This window comes from Lepisosteus oculatus, chromosome 11, assembly GCF_040954835.1.
Source record: "Lepisosteus oculatus isolate fLepOcu1 chromosome 11, fLepOcu1.hap2, whole genome shotgun sequence".
Taxonomy (NCBI): Eukaryota; Metazoa; Chordata; class Actinopteri; order Semionotiformes; family Lepisosteidae; genus Lepisosteus; species Lepisosteus oculatus.
The window spans coordinates 21,549,147-21,566,574 of record NC_090706.1 but is presented as its reverse complement, the minus strand read 5'-3'; the positions used below and the strand labels follow the sequence as shown (position 1 = coordinate 21,566,574).

Genomic DNA, 17,428 nt, shown 5'->3' with positions numbered 1-17,428 from the left:
GAGCAAGCCAAGGCTTTGATAATGTCTGTTCCTTCTGTCCAGTAAATTGGACACACCTGCTTTCATTGGCTGATTGGACTCTTGTGGAATGGAATTCCACAGGCAGATAAGGGATCAGCTGATTGGCCCTGTGTTTAAGGAAGGGAAATGGAGAATTTGGGAGATCGTCAGGAATTCGTCCATTCCAGTTCTCATAGTGGAATTGAGTTTTTCCATGTGAGAAGAGGAAATTATCTTTTGGGGACTAATTGCTGTAAAGGACTGGGTTTTGGGACTGAGCAGGCTTCTCCAAAAGGGAACCATCGGTACATCTATGGAGCCTGGAGGACTTCCGCAAGCCAACCGTGACAGATTACCGAAATGTGCACTCCTAAAGCGAATGATATGCTGGGTCAGGGGTGCAGTTTGAGGCCCTGTGGTCAGCATTCATCACTTCAATATTTTATATTTACCTATAAGTATGTATTTTTTAATTTAAGATTTGTGATTTTTTAAAGTTAAGATCCATCATTATTATGACATCACCTGCAGCAGACATTAGTGTGTTTGCTACTGATGTGTATTGAAGTTGTCTACTTCAGAGGGCCTTTAGCATACTCCCATGGTAATACTTTTGTTTTTTGCTATCAGTTTAAGACCATAGTTTAAGCCCACACAGCTCTGTGTGCATCTTTTCAAGCACTTCACATACATATCAAAATATCTCTTTCAGTTGTTTGAACATGTTCTAATAATGATGAAACATGCCAATGAATAAAGAGATGACATTCTTAGTACTTTGATTTTAACCTGCCAGGGTGAGGACATTAGGGTGAGGGACAAAGATCTGTTATGTCCTTCCCCACTTATAAGGGAGAATTGCTGCAGTGGTGATGGTGGGATATGGTGCTTGAGAGGATGCGTAGTAGTACGGTGTTCAGTCAGGATGCTTTTATGTGTGATGAAGCAGAAGTGTAATATTAGAATTTGACCTCTAACTGAGCCTCTATTCAATAATGCCATATCTCTGTTCTTTTTAATATCCTTTACATTTAGTACTTATACTTTTCACTATTTGCCTTGGTACTGTATGTTAAATCCTGGATCCCTCAGTCAAATTTCCCCTCTTACACCTCAGAGGTATTGGTGTTCATGTCTGCTGCTTCCAGCAGGGTCTCAGACACAGCTTATGTACATCTGGACCATGCTGATGTACAGTACAGAAAGAAACAAAGTAATTCGGAAAACTTATTTACAACTTTTTTGTCTTATTAACATATTTATTCAATTTTACTAGTAGTTAATTCTGGAGAAAAACAATGGAACAAAACAGAAGAAAGTCAATGTAACATTTATGCCTGGAACAAATGATGGCTGCAAACCCTTGGTATGATGACAGAATATCGATAAACAGTTCACCATGTTTACAGTACAGCTTCCTGTTGTGCACCTGGATTGGTCAATGAGAGAAATTCAATTCAATTTCTTTTTATATAGCGCTTTTCACAACAAGGTTGCCCCAAGGAGCTTAACAATACAAGTAACCATACATTTTGTGAATACAGAACAGAAAACCAGAAGACATCGGAGGAGAGGAATTTAAAAACTCCTTAGTAAGGAGAAACAAAAACTCTATGGGACCAAGGTCAACTGGCTCCTCAACCCCTTCGGGCACGTTAACATTATATAATTAAAAAAAAGGAAATAAATGAATGAGGGTATTAATCCATCCATCCATGTTGTCTTCTGTATGTCAGTACTCCATGCAGATCTCTGTTGACCAGCAAAAGCCTCCTAAACAATAACCCTATCCACGATGCCTTTCTTGGATCCATGGCGGTGATGCAGCATCCAACTGGGTGGGCACTATCCGGGCATGTGAGGAGATTAAATTCAAGATCCCACTGAACATGTCATAAAAAACATAGTGGTTGAGAGAACCTAATGAGGATTTAAAACACAAAAAAATAAAGACATCTTTGAATAAAAATAAATTTCTGCTTAATGCTGGATGAAAGTAAACAAGTACATTCGGTATTTTGTTTGTAAAGGTAAATAATCAGTCTATTGGAGATGATACAAGTAATTATTAGGAATGTGCTTTTCTGCAGATATCGATGAGTGCAAAGCTAACACTACTGTCTGTGGTCCTTATGCCCAATGTATAAACACTGTTGGAAGTTACATCTGCGCTTGTTATTCTGGATTCTTCCCTCCTCCTGGAGTCGCACAGACAAATAATTCACTACCATGTAATGGTGAGCTCAAGTTCTATTGTTCATTCTATCCACATGCTTATGTAACCTTTTTCAGTTCTACTGAATAACAACTGCCTGCTCATTTGTTGATTATTCCCTCCCTTCTTAAAGTACACAAGCCACATCTCTTTTGTCAGTATGAAACCCTTCCTGGCTAGTTAAATTCAGACACTGCAGATCAGATTAAAAAAAAAGATTTATTACCATATCTTCATGAGATGTTCTCTGTGTGCATTCTACCGCTTTACAGACCAGCTGCAAAGCACTGAATCTTGAATAGAAAAAAGCATTTTACTGTCTCTAAAAGCTAAGTTCAGCTTTTACATTATATGCAGCATGCAAATATTCAGACCCCTTTTCATTTGATTAGTTTCAAATTATTTTAAGACATTCATTTGCTTTTATGTTTTCATTTACAGATCCAGCCATTCAAAATGTGCGAAGTACATTCTGCATCAAAATGAGATAGGCGTGGCGCATCATAACACATCATAACGTATCATGCTGCATGTTATGATAATAGTATCCGGCAGCACCTTGTAAAATCACCAGGTGGAGCTAATAAAGCTCAACGTCTCATATACAGCTTTTGAGCTGTTGCCAGAAAACGCCCGGTTTTGAATCCCAGTCACTGCTGAGGGACAATCTTTAAGTTGTATACTCTTTAGACTTTTAATAATTTTAAATTGTGTATTACAGCATGTTAATCATTAAACGTTAAAAAGTCAGTATATTTTATAAAAGCAAGATTGCTCAGTTGGACAAAAGTACACAACCAAAGTCTTTATGGAAGATATTATAAATAGTATAAATAATGAATGTCTTTGGACAGGCTGTAAGCTCAAAGTATTACCGTGGTCCACTTTGCAACCGTCTGCATCAGTTTAACTCATTCACCTATGATTACGTTAAGACATTTTACCTGTGCTTTTCAGCTACAGCTTAAGTTGTTAAGTGGTGTGTTGTTGTAATGGCATAGGGGTGTTCCTTGTGTGGTAGAGGTTGGGGCTTCAATCCCAGCTGTCACCATGATTTTTTTCTTTTAACAAATAAACATTTTTTGAAAAACTAAAATAGTAAATATTATCGACACTATATGGAATTTGTTGATGTTTCTAGATATCACAAAACATACAAAAGTTAAATGAGTTAAGTGATTAACCTTTTCCATGAATACTCACTCGTTATCGCAGTAAAAGAAACACACACTTTTTAGAATTTAATTATTAGGGAATATAATATGGAATCGCGTATCTAAAGAAATTAATAACTATTTTAATTTAAGTATCTAAATATATGTATTATATAGCTGGTAGTATTACTGTAATTCACTTTCTTTGTAAACACGTTTTATTTTTAATTTGACTCATTCACGCATGATGAATTGTGAGAGAGTGATAGATGGAAACAAGATAGAGCTTCTTGCCAAAACTACATTCCCCAGAAAGCAGTGGGAAATAATGTTCCACCCTCAGTCACCTGACAAGCTGATGCACTGCATCAGAGAGAATGACTGAAGGATTAGCCAATTAAGAGTTCATAAAGTCAGAATTACATACTATCCCTATGTCTGCAAAACACCTGATCATCTACTGTAAAACTTTCAGCGCTTTGTGTATATTCCAATCGCAGCAGGGGTAGGGTGTGTAGGGATAGGTTTAGGTTATAATTGAATTGGGGATCTTATGGCAACAGCTGGGTTCGAACCTCCAACCTCTAGCACACCTCTAAGCCATTACACCAACACACGCTTAACAACTTTAGAGCTGTACAGTATGTTCTCCATTACCACTATAAGAACAATACAAAAACAAATGAATGACCATATTGATTAACAGAAATTCAGGAGGAAGTGAAATTTCACACTTCCACTGTTCTACTTATAAATACTTCCTGGCTGCCCACAACACTATGATCATCTTTCCTAATGTTCTTCCTAACTTCCCCCTTGAAGTTGCCTTCCTGGTTCATTCCTCTTAATTTAGAGAAGGTTTGACTGCAAGCACTGTCATTTCCCCAGCCACTCAAATTAATGTTTTTTTTCCTCAATATTAGAATTTGACTGAAGAAAATGTATTTTAGTGTTTTTAATTTTTATTTGAAGCTTTTACATAATTTAACTTCTTTCTCCCATGAAAGTGTCCAGTTTGAGCAATCAAATTTTGAACAATCGTCACTTTGAAAAAAATGTAAATCATATATACTCCAACAAAAAAAACACTGGAAATGGGTGGATTCTTTTGTAAAGCACTGTATTGTAAAATAGGCTTAAGTAATGCAGTAGGGAATGAAATGTATCATTTCATTCCCTACATTGCTTTCTTTGATAATGATATCCAACACTTGACTCTTTACAGACATTGATGAGTGCATAAGCATCCCTTCTGTCTGTGGCCCAAATGCCAACTGTACAAACACAGTTGGGAGTTATAGCTGTTCATGCCATACTGGATACCAACCTCCCACTGGTGTCATGTTGACTAATGTATCAAGTCCCTGTCAAGGTAAGATGGCTTTTGTGAAAGAGAGACCTAAGTGTGGTGATATAAGATAAGATCACTTTATTGGCCATATACAATTTCTTGTATTTGGAATTTTGTCTTTTCACATACTCCAACTTGCTCTCCATGAGACACAGAGACACACACACAGATAGAGAAACTTTGGGTCAGAGTGCAGGGTCAGCCATTTATATGGCACCCCTGGAGCAGTTGGGGTTAAGGGCCTTGCTCAGGAGCCCAGCAGAGTAGGATTCCTCTGCCAGTCGCCGTATACAAACCGGCAACCTTCTAGCCACAGGCGCAGATCCTTAGCCACAGAGCCACTGCCCTGCCCAGATATAGCTCACAGAGAAAGGTTTTTTGTATTTTTTCTGTTTTGTTGTTTTTTTCACCTGAGTGCTATTGCGGTTGAGCTATCATTTCATTTTAAAAGAACTTACTTGGGCACCCCTCCAGCCCTCCCTGTGACATTTAGTGGCAGAGTGAGATGGCTAGCCACAAGACTGTGCCTCCCTGCAGAAAACAGGCAGGCCTTCATTCACAAGCAAAGGCATGGCCAAAGTTGAAAGCAGATGAACCTTGGGTCATCAGGGGATGAGGAAGGATATTGTGAGGAACTGGGAGTGTGGCCCAGAGTCACCCCTCAACAAGCCTCATCCATAACGGAACCTCAAGAGGAGCTGGTGGCCCTGCTCTGAGACTTTCTGTCTGGATAAAACAAAAGAGTGAGGAGGGGCTGTTGGAAGAATTATGTGGACTTAAAACTTCCCTTCGGGACATTGTAGTTTTACCCAGGGTTGAACTGGCACCGCAGGTTCAGGGAGCAACACCAGGAAGCATGGAGACAACAGAGAATCCATGATTTGTGTTTCCATGCTGGCACCACAAAAACACACCACAGTGCATCATTGGATTAGAAGCAGGGTCCACAGAGTTCAACACCCATGTCTGCTACATGTGCTTCTGCAGAGAGCATGTTCTGGAAAGAGCACAAGATGCCCCCCTACCAACAAGGTGAAACATCGAAAATTATCTCATGCTATTTAAGTACATGGCCAGGACTTGGACGTGGCCAGAAGAGGAGTGGGCCTGTTGGCTAGTGCATCTGCTCACAGACAAGGCCTTGGAGGCGTAAAGCTCCATTGATGAGGACTGATCCAACACTTACAGTAACCTAAATGAGCCACTACTTATTAAATTTGACATCTCAACAGAAACATACCGACAGCGTATGAAACAATGAAAACAATTCGACCAGGGGAAACACCTACTGATATCTGAAGGGTTCGTACAGAATGGATTTGCCTGGAGCAGGGTTCCAAATAGTAGATTGCCGAGGCCATGATTTTGGAGCAGCTGCTACGTGTTTTCCCTTATGACACCAGGACCTGGGTGAAAGAACACGGGCCAGCTGATGGGTGGACAGCAGCTAAGTTGGCCCCTCAGTACATCAATGCCTGATGAGGGGGTATCAATGACGCCCATATTCTGCACCCAGGGATACCAGTGACAGCCGGGACCTCAAAGGTAGCACTGCCGAGGCAGTAAGGACACAGGGGGAGGTCAAGGACCCTAATCAGCGAGCTCCAAGTAAGGGACAGGTTTGTTTTTATTGCTAGAAGACAGGACATAAAGTCTCTTCCTGTGCTGTGCATAAGCAGAAACTAACTGGTTTCTGTTATGTCCAAGGCAGGGATACAGTCCTGGGTAGGAAAAAGGTAGAGAGAGTGTTATTAATTTTGCAAATTGCCCTTTTAATTAATGCTCAGGAAGTAATCGCTCCACATGACACTAGCAGTTTAATGACTCTGGTTAAAAAGTCCCCTGTCCCTGATAGTAAGATTGATTTTGGAAACCGAACAATGTGTACATGGGGAAAAATGGAAATACCCTGTGACAGAACTTACTGTGGGGGTGGATGAAGAGATTTACTTGTTAAGTGCAGGTGTTTTCAGCTTCTTCACCTAAGCTTCTTTTTCAGCAATTAACCTAAATTTTTGGGTGGCAAAATCAACAGTTAAATCTTTATACGATTGTAGTCTATCCACTTCATTGCAATGATCATGATAGCTAGTCCACTGAGATGGTCATGTGAGATGGTAGCAAAAAAAGCTCCTCCCTGTTCCTGCTAGTGTCACTGGAAGAGTGACTGAATTTGAAAGGCTACAGGTTGGGTTCATGATACACCCATGTAATGAAATAGAAGAAACAATGCTTTTCATGTTTATTTCATATAATCACTGAACAGTCTTTTGTATTTTAATTCACTTTCATGCTTTTGTTTAGTTAGGGAGCACCGATTTTTAGCCAGTTGACCCATGTGGCATGTATACAATTGCGAGAAACAACATGAATCTCTTGTAGATTATGCCGACTCAGGGACGCCAAATAATGTAGAGAAAACCGGTTCAGGGACGCCAAATATGTAATCATAGTGGCTCTCTGAAGGCACCAGTTCTGTAGGGTTTGGGCATTTACTGAGACAATTATTAATTGTAGCAGTAAATCACAAAGTTGATTCTTTTGGTGGCTTTAGAATCCAACCATGCGACATAACTCAAACAACGCGCACACAGGTACTAATACACGAGGATACATTTATTAATACATAGAATATGCATATAAACCTAACAGATCTTATCGAGAGGGTTATCAGAATACAAAAGATATATATTCAATCAGTTACAAAGAGTTATACATATCAAGAGGACATACGTTCAGTATATCATTCATTAAGACCGTTTCGTAAAGTGAACTTGGTTACAACTTCTACATTAGATACTCAAACAAGTACATAACTCTTAGGAATTAAATTGATATCAACTGGTTTGGATAACAATTGAATTCTCGAGCTGTAATGCATTGAAGTTGAATACTCATCCAATCTCTGGGGATTCAGATCTCCTGCGGGCACAAAGAAACAGTTGCAGGCTGTTGCTGTCCAATCCGCGCTCTCTGGCTCCGTGCCAGGCTGTGCTGTGCGGCTTGCGACGGTGCGCTGCTGATGCTCATTGTTGGCTTTAACTAGCAAAGTTTGTGCACAGGAGAAAAGATGACTGTGGGTCCCAGCAAGTCAGGAAGAGGACCAGTTCGGTTATGATGAAGAGCTAGTTCTGAATAGTGATTCAGCTGTCCACAATTCCGACCTGTTCACGAGGCCTGCTGCTGGTTACTCTCTGGCAACCTCCACTCTAGACTCTTAGAACAAAGGAAAGTTCTGGCACTCGGACACACTGGCCGTTCCGTGGTTGTCCGGGCTGAGTCTCAGGATGGTCAGGAGGCGCGCTGCGAGGATGTCCTGCCCTTGGGAGCCTTCTGCTCCTGGGCCGTCCTGCCCTGGAATTCTCCTTTGAATTCCCTTTAGAACAGTCCACAGAATCCTCTCCAGAATCCCTTCTGAATCTCAATCTTGTCTGAATCTTGTTGAATCTGAATCTCAATCTGAATCTGAATCTCCCAGGCTCTCTGTGTTGCCTGTTTTTACCTGGAGGAACTTCAGCTCATTGATTGGCTGAAAGTTCCATGGGCATCAGAGTCCAACGTGGGTTACTCGGCCCTACCAGTCCCTGATTGGTTGATCAAGGTGAGATATGAGTCACTTAGTCCTGACACTTAGTAATGCAGTCCAGATGTCCAACTGGCACTCCCTAGACAGATAGGCGCCAATGGGTGACCATTGATCATGATAGCCAGGCTTAGCTAAGTGCATCCCCCTTTGGGAGCTGTCCTTGGACCTTAAATCACCTTGCATGAATGGTTTCTCTGTGGCTGCACCACAGAGATGAACAGAGAAATGAGGCCTAATTTGGGAAAGCTCAGAAACACTTAATTCTGTCTTATTATTAAGCCTCGCCGCTACACTCTTAACCTCTAGTAAAACTGATTAAGTAGTCTATGTGCCTAGCTTGAAAATGTGGCTTGTCTATTGTTTGCTAGTTTCATGAATCTGACAGACTCAAATCCAAATGAAAAACAAATTACTACTTTATTTTGCATGATTGAATTTGATTTGATGACTAGATTTGGCGTATCTCTGTTTTGAGATCTCAGATCATCTTTTCTGTGCTTCAGAAACATTACATACTTGATTATGATTGGTCATTTTTTGACTCGGCTTCCATTAGGATAATCCACAGCCACAACGGGAAAAACCACTATAGGGCATTTTTTGTTCACATTTGAACATGCTAATTAAAAAAAATGTGGTGTTGCACATTGAGGTTCCTCCTGGTGGCCTCGAAGCCCTAGGCAGTCATCGGCTTTGCCTATGACCAGGGCCAGCCCTGCAAGCACTGCAAGTTTTAACATTTTTTTTTTCACAGATATAGATGAGTGTGCCCGAGAGTCAATGACCTGCGGTCTGGATGCAGTGTGTGCCAACACTGCAGGAGGCTACGACTGTTCCTGTGAAGATACTTACATTGCCTCCCCTGGAATTAACTGGGAATTTGGAATAACAGTGTGCAAAAGTAAAAATACTTGTGTAAAAAGCAAAATTATGTTTTTATATTGAAAACATTCAACTTTAATGTATAAAATACATAAAACGTGGATGTTCTGTTTGATTTTCTATGTCTTTTAGGTTTGGAGGAAGAGATGCTTTCAATGGATTGCCCAAATGTGAGTTACTAAAGAGAAAAGAAGGAAGTATGGGACAGGGGGTTGGGAGGTGTGGGAGTTGAATGTAGTTGCATTGCTTGGATTAACACTACCTGATGAGAAAGGTAATAAAATGTGTTCAAATTAATTGAGTGCCCCTTGTGGGTGAGGGAGATTGTTTTTTATGAACTCAAAGGTAATTGATAAAACCAATAACTTGCTTCAAGACATTGTCTTCAACAGCTTGAGCAAGTTTTTTGTCAGGAACAGTTCTTTCCGGGCCCTATGCAGATGACACGATCCGAAAGGTGAAGAAACAATAGGGAAAAATATCATGCAGGAGTCGGTCAGGAGACAGGGGGGCGTGTCCGAGGTGAGCAGGTGTCCAGGGGAAGTGAGTCCGGGGCAAACAATCCAAGCATAAATCCAAAAGGGAAATCCAAAATGTGAGGTCCCCGTCCAAGACCAGGGTATCCATCCAAAGTAATTAAAAACCAGGGTCGGGACCGGCGGAACAAGGAACCAGGAACAGGAAACTAAAACCATAATGGAGCCAGACGCAGCAGGACCCCGGGCTCTCACGAAACGGGATTTAATGAGAAGCGCCGGGCAAACGCCTGCGTCTGGCTTTAAAGGTGGAACTAAAGAGGGGCTGGAATAAGGAACAGGTGTGGGGAATAGGACAGAATGAGGAAGGGCTGGAGCGCCCTTAAGAGGAGGAGTAACGATCATGACAGTTTTCTCTCACCTTATGTCTGCTTGTGTACTCTGCAATTTTATCATACTCTACCTATTCAGATGCTTTGTTCTGACATACAGTATTGGATCTCAAATTTACTTCTATCCTGTAAGTGTTGCCAGTACAGTATGCTGTTCATGTTTTAACGATATATAAAAAAAAATCAATAATGGATAAAAGGTAGACCATCATTTTTACTTACGTTTTGATGTGATGTTTTTTAAACATCTTTTTTCTCTGGCTATCAAGAGCTGCAATTCCAGATTTCAGACGATGCTGGATTTCTTCAGTATTATCAGCCATTTGTGAAAGATAGCTCCCAAGATTTGGGTATTGGTAACTAAACTGCCTTGCTTTAAGTCAAGAGGTTGTCACAAATGTCATAAAAACTGCACAGGAAACCAAAATAAGGTGTAAAACAAGGACAAGCTTACTAAAGCACTCCCTAGAACAGCTTGCTTGTTGTATTGATCAATCCACTGTGGAATTCTGCTGGTACCTACCCTGAGAGCTGGTATCTCACTTTTCCCCTGACAGTAAAGATTGCCCCCAGTAAAACACCTGTCAGTGAGTAACTTGCTCAGCCCAGCATCAAGTCTTCTCTTCAGGCACTGTTGTTAGCTTGCCAAACATGGCAGTGAGAGTCCAACTCCACTGAGTTGACTCGGTCTATTCACTCACTTAACCTTTATACAGGATGCTGGATTCACCCAATTGAGGCCAATTCACTAATAATCTTGTGTGTGTGTTTTTTTCTCTGTTTCTGTAATGCCTCACCAGCACCCAGTATTGATTTAAGCCCTCATCTGACACTCCAGGTCCATTTAAACTGCTGTTATTCCATTTATCCATTTTGTAGTCACTTTATCCAGTATAGAGTTTCCCATAAGCTAACTAACCAAAAATGTGCATAGGGAATATGAGAAGAACATGGGGAAAATATGCAAACTCCACACTCCCCTAGAACTGAGCTCAGGGCTCCAGAACTGCATGGCAGCAATGCTCCCACTGCATAATTGTGTCACCCACAGACAACTCGCCTTTAGTCACAATTAAAACAAATAGACATAGTGTGTAAAGAAATTTAATGAACATTAAATATGTACAGTTCCATTTGTTTATTCTATTTAATTTTGACTTTTATTTACATTCTTTTCCAGGGTCAGTCTAAGCAGATGTGCTTCCTCAATAGCATGAGCGATAATTTAAAAAACAATCCAAACATTGTTCTTCCAGAAGGGGTCAGTATAGATTTTTTTGTCTTAATAAAAAATAAATACATTATAGAAGTAGATTTTTTATATTTATTCATAGAACACCAAACAATACATAAGCTGCACTTCAGAGGTGCCCTATGTGTGTACTTTGTTGGAGTTTATATCTGATGGCAGTGGTAATCAAACATAAATATGTCTATCAGGCCTTGTACAAAATTTTATGATTTCATCCTATTTAAATTGTAGGTGTGATTATGATCCATTGTACATGCTGTATATACAGTGCATCTGGTCTTATCTTGTTATGAGTCATTCACCAAACATCATAATCATCATGAATAATCAGAATTGCTTTTCAAAGGGCTTTACAGTCAGAAAAGAAAAAAAACACACAAGGAGAGGAGATAGTAGAAATAAGACAATATAAATTAATTAACACCATAGAAGGATAAAGATAAAGACATACAGGTTTTCCTAACTGAAATAAAATGTTGTAAAATGTGTCTGTAACTAGTTACTGTATTGTGGGAGAATGGTTTACTGCATGTATAGTATCAATTGAGTGCAGATCTATACATAGTTGCGAATGTGAAAAATAACTATTTTTTACCCTTGCATCACTTTTTATACTTTTATGATCAGTATTTGATCAAATGAAAGAAAATCCCTGATGGCCCTGTTCTTCGTTCCATTCTTTATAGTATCTGCAGTACGTTACCCTAAAATTATTTACATCTACAGTATAGCACCATATATCTCTATAAAGAGATATTTTCTCCATATAGCGATATTTTATTACTATGCAGATGAAACCCAATAATCAAGCCTTGGCACAATACATAGATAATGTTAAAAAAGAATGAAACAACATGAAATCTGAAATCTGGAATATTCTCCCTTTAAACCCCATAACTGTCCTAGTATTCAAGTTAAAAATCTTGATGTAATCTTTTGACCTTGTATTTGAAGTATGAGTTGCAAGTTGCAAGTAATTCATACTAAGAAGGCATTGGAGTGCACAAATTTAAAGTTTCATGATGTAATATTCAGAAAATAATTTTAAACCCATTCCTTTTATGTGGTGTTATGAGTAGAAACTTCAGTTTAATAGTGTTTTTGTTGCTTTGCGCTGTATGATTCATTCTAAAAATGCTCTATTTATGTATTTGTTGAATAAGGTCATATCAACCAAAACAGCAGTCAGGGACAGATTACTTCCTTTTCTTCATAAGACCCTTAAATGTTTGGCCTAGGTCATTGATCTGAAAGACTGAATTATGTGGAACAGAACCTCAGACTACTAAAAACAGCGAGTATTGATGTTCCTTATTTTATTCCCACAGATTGTGAAGAACTATTTAACTGCTGCTTTGGATACTGCTGGGAAACTGTTAAGTCGAGATGAGACAGACATAGTCAACGTTGCTGATGATGCTCTGAAAGTTACAGAAATGCTGGTATCTGCCCTGGTCACTCCAACAGAAACACAGGCCAGCAAAACAGTGAAAACAGAAACCCTGGGTATATACAGTAGCTGAAAACTATCCTTGTTGGCACTCATAACAGCACTATCTGTAATCTGTGACATGTGACACACACACATATATATATACTGTATAATTAATGACCTCTAAAGGTTGCACCTTGAAAGAGAGTGAAATTGTAATCTAACACTTTAGATTTAGGAAAAACAAGAGTCAAATGTTTGAATTGACATCCCTGTAATGAATCTCCATCTCCTGGACCAGCTGGAGAACTGCCTGTGCCACAGTCTCCTCCTTGAAGAGTTTAGAAGCATAGATAGAATGTAACAATAATGATGGCACAGCCGTAATTGCAAAGACGTGCAATGGTGTTTATTAAGAGGAACTGTGTTCCCAAAGTCCACATCCAAAAAAACAAAGTGAAAAAACAAAGTGAAAAAAACTATCCAGGAAAAACAAACAACACAAAGCTATAGTACATTAATTGTGTAGGCAGCTCCTATTCTACCCCACAACAAACCTTCTCCTATCTCCCCTCTCCTATCTTAAAGAGCTCCTTTTCTAGGTTAAACTCCTCCCCCTAGAATATTCCACTATAAAGCAAAATAATTTTACATAACAACAACAACAACAACAACAATAATAATAATAATAATAATAATAATAATAATAATAATAATAATAATAATAATAATAATAACTGCTTACACTTATATAGCACTTTTCTGGACACTCCACTCAAAGCGCTTTACAGGTAATGGTGACTCCCCTCCACCAACACTAACGTGCAGCATCCATCCGGATGATGCGACGGAAGCCATAGTGCGCTGGAACGCTCACCACACATCACCTATCAGTGGGAAGGAGAGCAGAGTAATGAAGCCATTTCATAGACGGAGATTATTTGGAGGCCATGATTGGTAAGGGCCAATGGGAAATTTGGCCAGGACGCCAGGGTTACACCCTTACTCTTTTCAAGAAACGCCCTGGGATTTTTAATGACCACAGAGAGTCAAATAATAATCAGAATTCTGATATACACATTAAGTAATTACGTACACACCTATACAATGAACATATTATTACCAAAAATAAAACATCATACTCCTTTTATGTACATAAATATTGTTTAAGAAAATACTACCCCCTCTTGGTATCTTCTAACAAATCAATCCACGCATGTACAACCCTGAAAGAGGCACTTCTAAGCCAGCCCCTGTTGCCATACCAAAGTTCAGGTCCTACAGGTTGTGGGAGAAACCATTTTGCCGGTGAGAAATCCAAACAACTTATTTATTTGAAACACGTGAGTTGATCACCAATATGGTTCATTTCACTTCTAAAACAAAGGAAAATGGTTGTTTGGTTTGAGTTAATGATTAATTTTGATAACATGGGAACAACCTTACTTTACTTTGTGTGTGCACACAGAGCAAGCAAGGCTATCCCAGGAATTCCAGACTAGTTTGTTTACGTTGGAAACCAGAGTTATTGCCTTTGTTTAGATACTGAAATGTTTGCGTGTGTGTATGTGTACATGTGGATACCTCACAAGTGCCAGGTGATTGGGAAACGGAGTCTCCAGTCACAGTCAGATTGTTTATTTCACTTTCCATCTGAATAACAACACTGGAGGTTAAAAACCTTTCCCTCCAAATACAAATTTAATCTTTTTTTTTCTTTTAGAGATTAGCTTGATTGTAATTGGACCTCAGGCAAATTTGACCAAAAACCCTATTTTGACAACAAAGGAAAATTCTATGGAAATCAACCTGACAGGGATTGCTATGAACAACAATAGTAAGTTTTATAAAGTTTCCTTCCGGATGGTTTAGTCTTGTACGGTGCTGCAAAATGTAAGTGAAAGGGCAATGACAAAGATAAAAACCCAGTAACTGACACATTTTGAAAAAGACAAGCAAACTGTACAATACTTGGGAATTGCAATTAGTAAAGCATTTGTTCAGAAGCAAGAAAAGAAACAGGAAAGGAGAGAAACTCCCTACCAGTGTCCAAATTTAGAGCCCTGTGCTCGACATCTGTTTTTTAAGCTCGCAGTAGCAATTTCTTAACTTGTGCGTGGAACAAAAAGGTGGCTTCTGAAAATGACTTCTCTGTCTTTGAAACTTCAGACTTACATTTTCATGCTTAATCTCTCAATTGGTAACACTGTTAAACAAGATGTGAACTTGATGGAGGTTCTTCTAAACTTATCATAATGAGAAACATGAGACTTATTTGCAAATTCCTGATTTGCAGAAGTATTAAATTTCTATTTCAGAACATAAGATTATATTAAGGATGGCACAGTGGTGCCATAGTTAGCATTGCTGCCTCACGGTGCTAGGGCCCTGTGTTAAATTCCCGAAGTGTTATCTGCATGGAGTTTGTATGTTCTCTCCACGTTCATGTGGATTTCGTTCGGTTGCTTGGAGTCCTTTCAAAACCTAAAGAGATACTGGTAGGTTAATTGGCATCTGGGAAAATAGTCCCTGATGTGAGAGTGTCCATATTTGTGTCTACTGTATATGTACCCTGAGGTGGACTGGCATCTTATCCACAGTCTATTCCTCCTTGATCCTGAAGCTTGCTATATTGGATACACCCTACTGTATATTGGATAAAGCAATGATAAAATATTTTATTCTGCTGGATATTTTATTATTGTAGTTTTTGTTGTTTCTGTGAGTGTAACCATGGGACTACATTGCCCATTTTCAACTTGTGAATTTTGCCTCACCAGGATCTGCAGCTGTAACTTTTATGTCCTTTACTGGAATGGAGAAACATTTAAGTGCCTCCTTCCTCAAGACTGACAATCAGACAGAAATGTTTTCGGATGTCATTGCAGCAATGTTACCCAAAACAAAAATCACAGATCTTTCAGAGCCAGTTAGTTTCACAATTAAGCACAAGAAGGTAAAGTGAATTATTCATTGCTGTTATTTCAGTGTGCTCTGAATTTTCCCAACATTGCAGCTTGTGACACAATCTCTCTCAGGATTGTCTGATCATCAGCATACAAAATGATATTGTTTTTTTCATTACAAGTCAAAGACAGAAGGTGGGCTCATGACCTGTGTCTACTGGAATGATGCAGGACAGGATAAGTTCTGGTCTGTGGAAGGATGCACAGCAAACTACTCAAATGAAAATTACACAGTGTGCATCTGCAACCATCTCTCCACCTTTGCTCTCATAATGCAAATGAAAGATGAAAGTGGGGTATGTGTATTTCTAGCAACTTGTTAACAGCATGGTTGAAGATTTTTCAATCAAATTCATGCAGGCCTTCAAAATCTCAAATAATAAGCCTTAACTTTGAAAAGTCTTAAATATGGACCATAATATTTTTTTAAAAATCATCAGCATAGACCCCTGAGTGCAAGTAATATTGGAAAAAAATATTCCAAAAGTCACACTGTAATAGTAATTGGATGTAGGTTAAAATTTAAATGTGCGATTGGAATTGTTTTCTTCTCATTTTGTATAATGTGGAGATGCCAACTATTTGTACTTTTACATCCCTCATGTAAAAGTGTAGCTGTCAGATGCCATTTGGTATGGCTTTGTAAGTCCAACTCTCTTACCAGCATTGCAGGCTTGAGGTGCCATCAGTCCCCATATAGTGTGTACAATGTCTTAGGTACCTCCTTGCACCTGGCTTACACAGGCCAAAAGAGTAATGGACAAACTCACTTCACCAAATAATCAAGCTCCATGCACCTGGAGGTTTGGATACTGTTAAGAGTCCTGGGGAATAACATTTTAACATTATTATCTGACATTGTAATACAATTTACATGTGCACTTCTCAAAAAGTGCCTTGCTAGATCTATCACAATTTGCATTATGATCCCTTAACTAATATACAATGAAGCACTAACACAGCTCTTACTGACTCTTATCTTACCTGGAGATGTTGTAAATTATAATTCAGAGATCACCTATCAACAGCCATTAGTTTACAGACATGATATGTCCAATGTGAATGGTTGCTTTCTCTGCTAGTTCCCTAGCGTGAATATTTATATCTAATACTCTGTCTAAAAACATTAGCTTTTCCAAGCAGTTTTTAGATACTGAAAAGAAACATTCTGGGTTTGTTACAAAAAAAAAACTTTCTCTTTGGTTTTCAGAGTAACAACTTGCTGGAATGGATCAACAATATTGCTGTGATCCTAGGCCTGGCATTTTTTGCCTGTGCCATTATAACCTTTATTTTCTGCAGCTGGAGTGCAAAAGTCAACAACACGGCTCGCCTCAACCTCTGCTTCTGCCTCTTCCTGGCTCAGCTACTTTTTCTGGTGGGAGCATCACACACTGAGAATAAGGTAATCTCTTGCGTCAAAGTCAGAAATCATACAGAGAGCAAGGAGAACACTGTTACGGTGACTGACACAACTGGAGATCACAGAAACATGGTTAATGGTATTATCAGAGTAATGTTATGGGGATTACTGACATCACTTGGGCAACATTGATAGATAGATAAGACTTTATTGATCCTGAAGGGAAATTGTAGATGGGACCTGGCACACAAACACATCCAGGTTGGTATAATAATTATGGAAAAATAAATGATAAATGAATCTAAAATAAAACCTAGCTTGTAGTTTGATCTCCTGATACCTTACTAAATATGATGGGC

General features: G+C 39.2%; 1 protein-coding gene across 1 annotated transcript in view; it reads left to right on the top strand.

The window, feature by feature from the left end:
- Positions 1-14,357: 14,357 nt before the first annotated feature.
- LOC102685736 (adhesion G protein-coupled receptor E1-like) overlaps positions 14,358-17,428 on the top strand; it is a 35,660-nt gene continuing 32,589 nt past the window's right edge. Inside the window, exons 1-4 of the mRNA XM_015349541.2 lie at positions 14,358-14,577; positions 15,521-15,696; positions 15,829-16,002; positions 16,917-17,111. Of these exons, the coding sequence (XP_015205027.1) occupies positions 14,538-14,577; positions 15,521-15,696; positions 15,829-16,002; positions 16,917-17,111 (585 nt within the window). The 5' untranslated portion in view covers positions 14,358-14,537. The remainder of the gene's footprint in view (positions 14,578-15,520; positions 15,697-15,828; positions 16,003-16,916; positions 17,112-17,428) is intronic.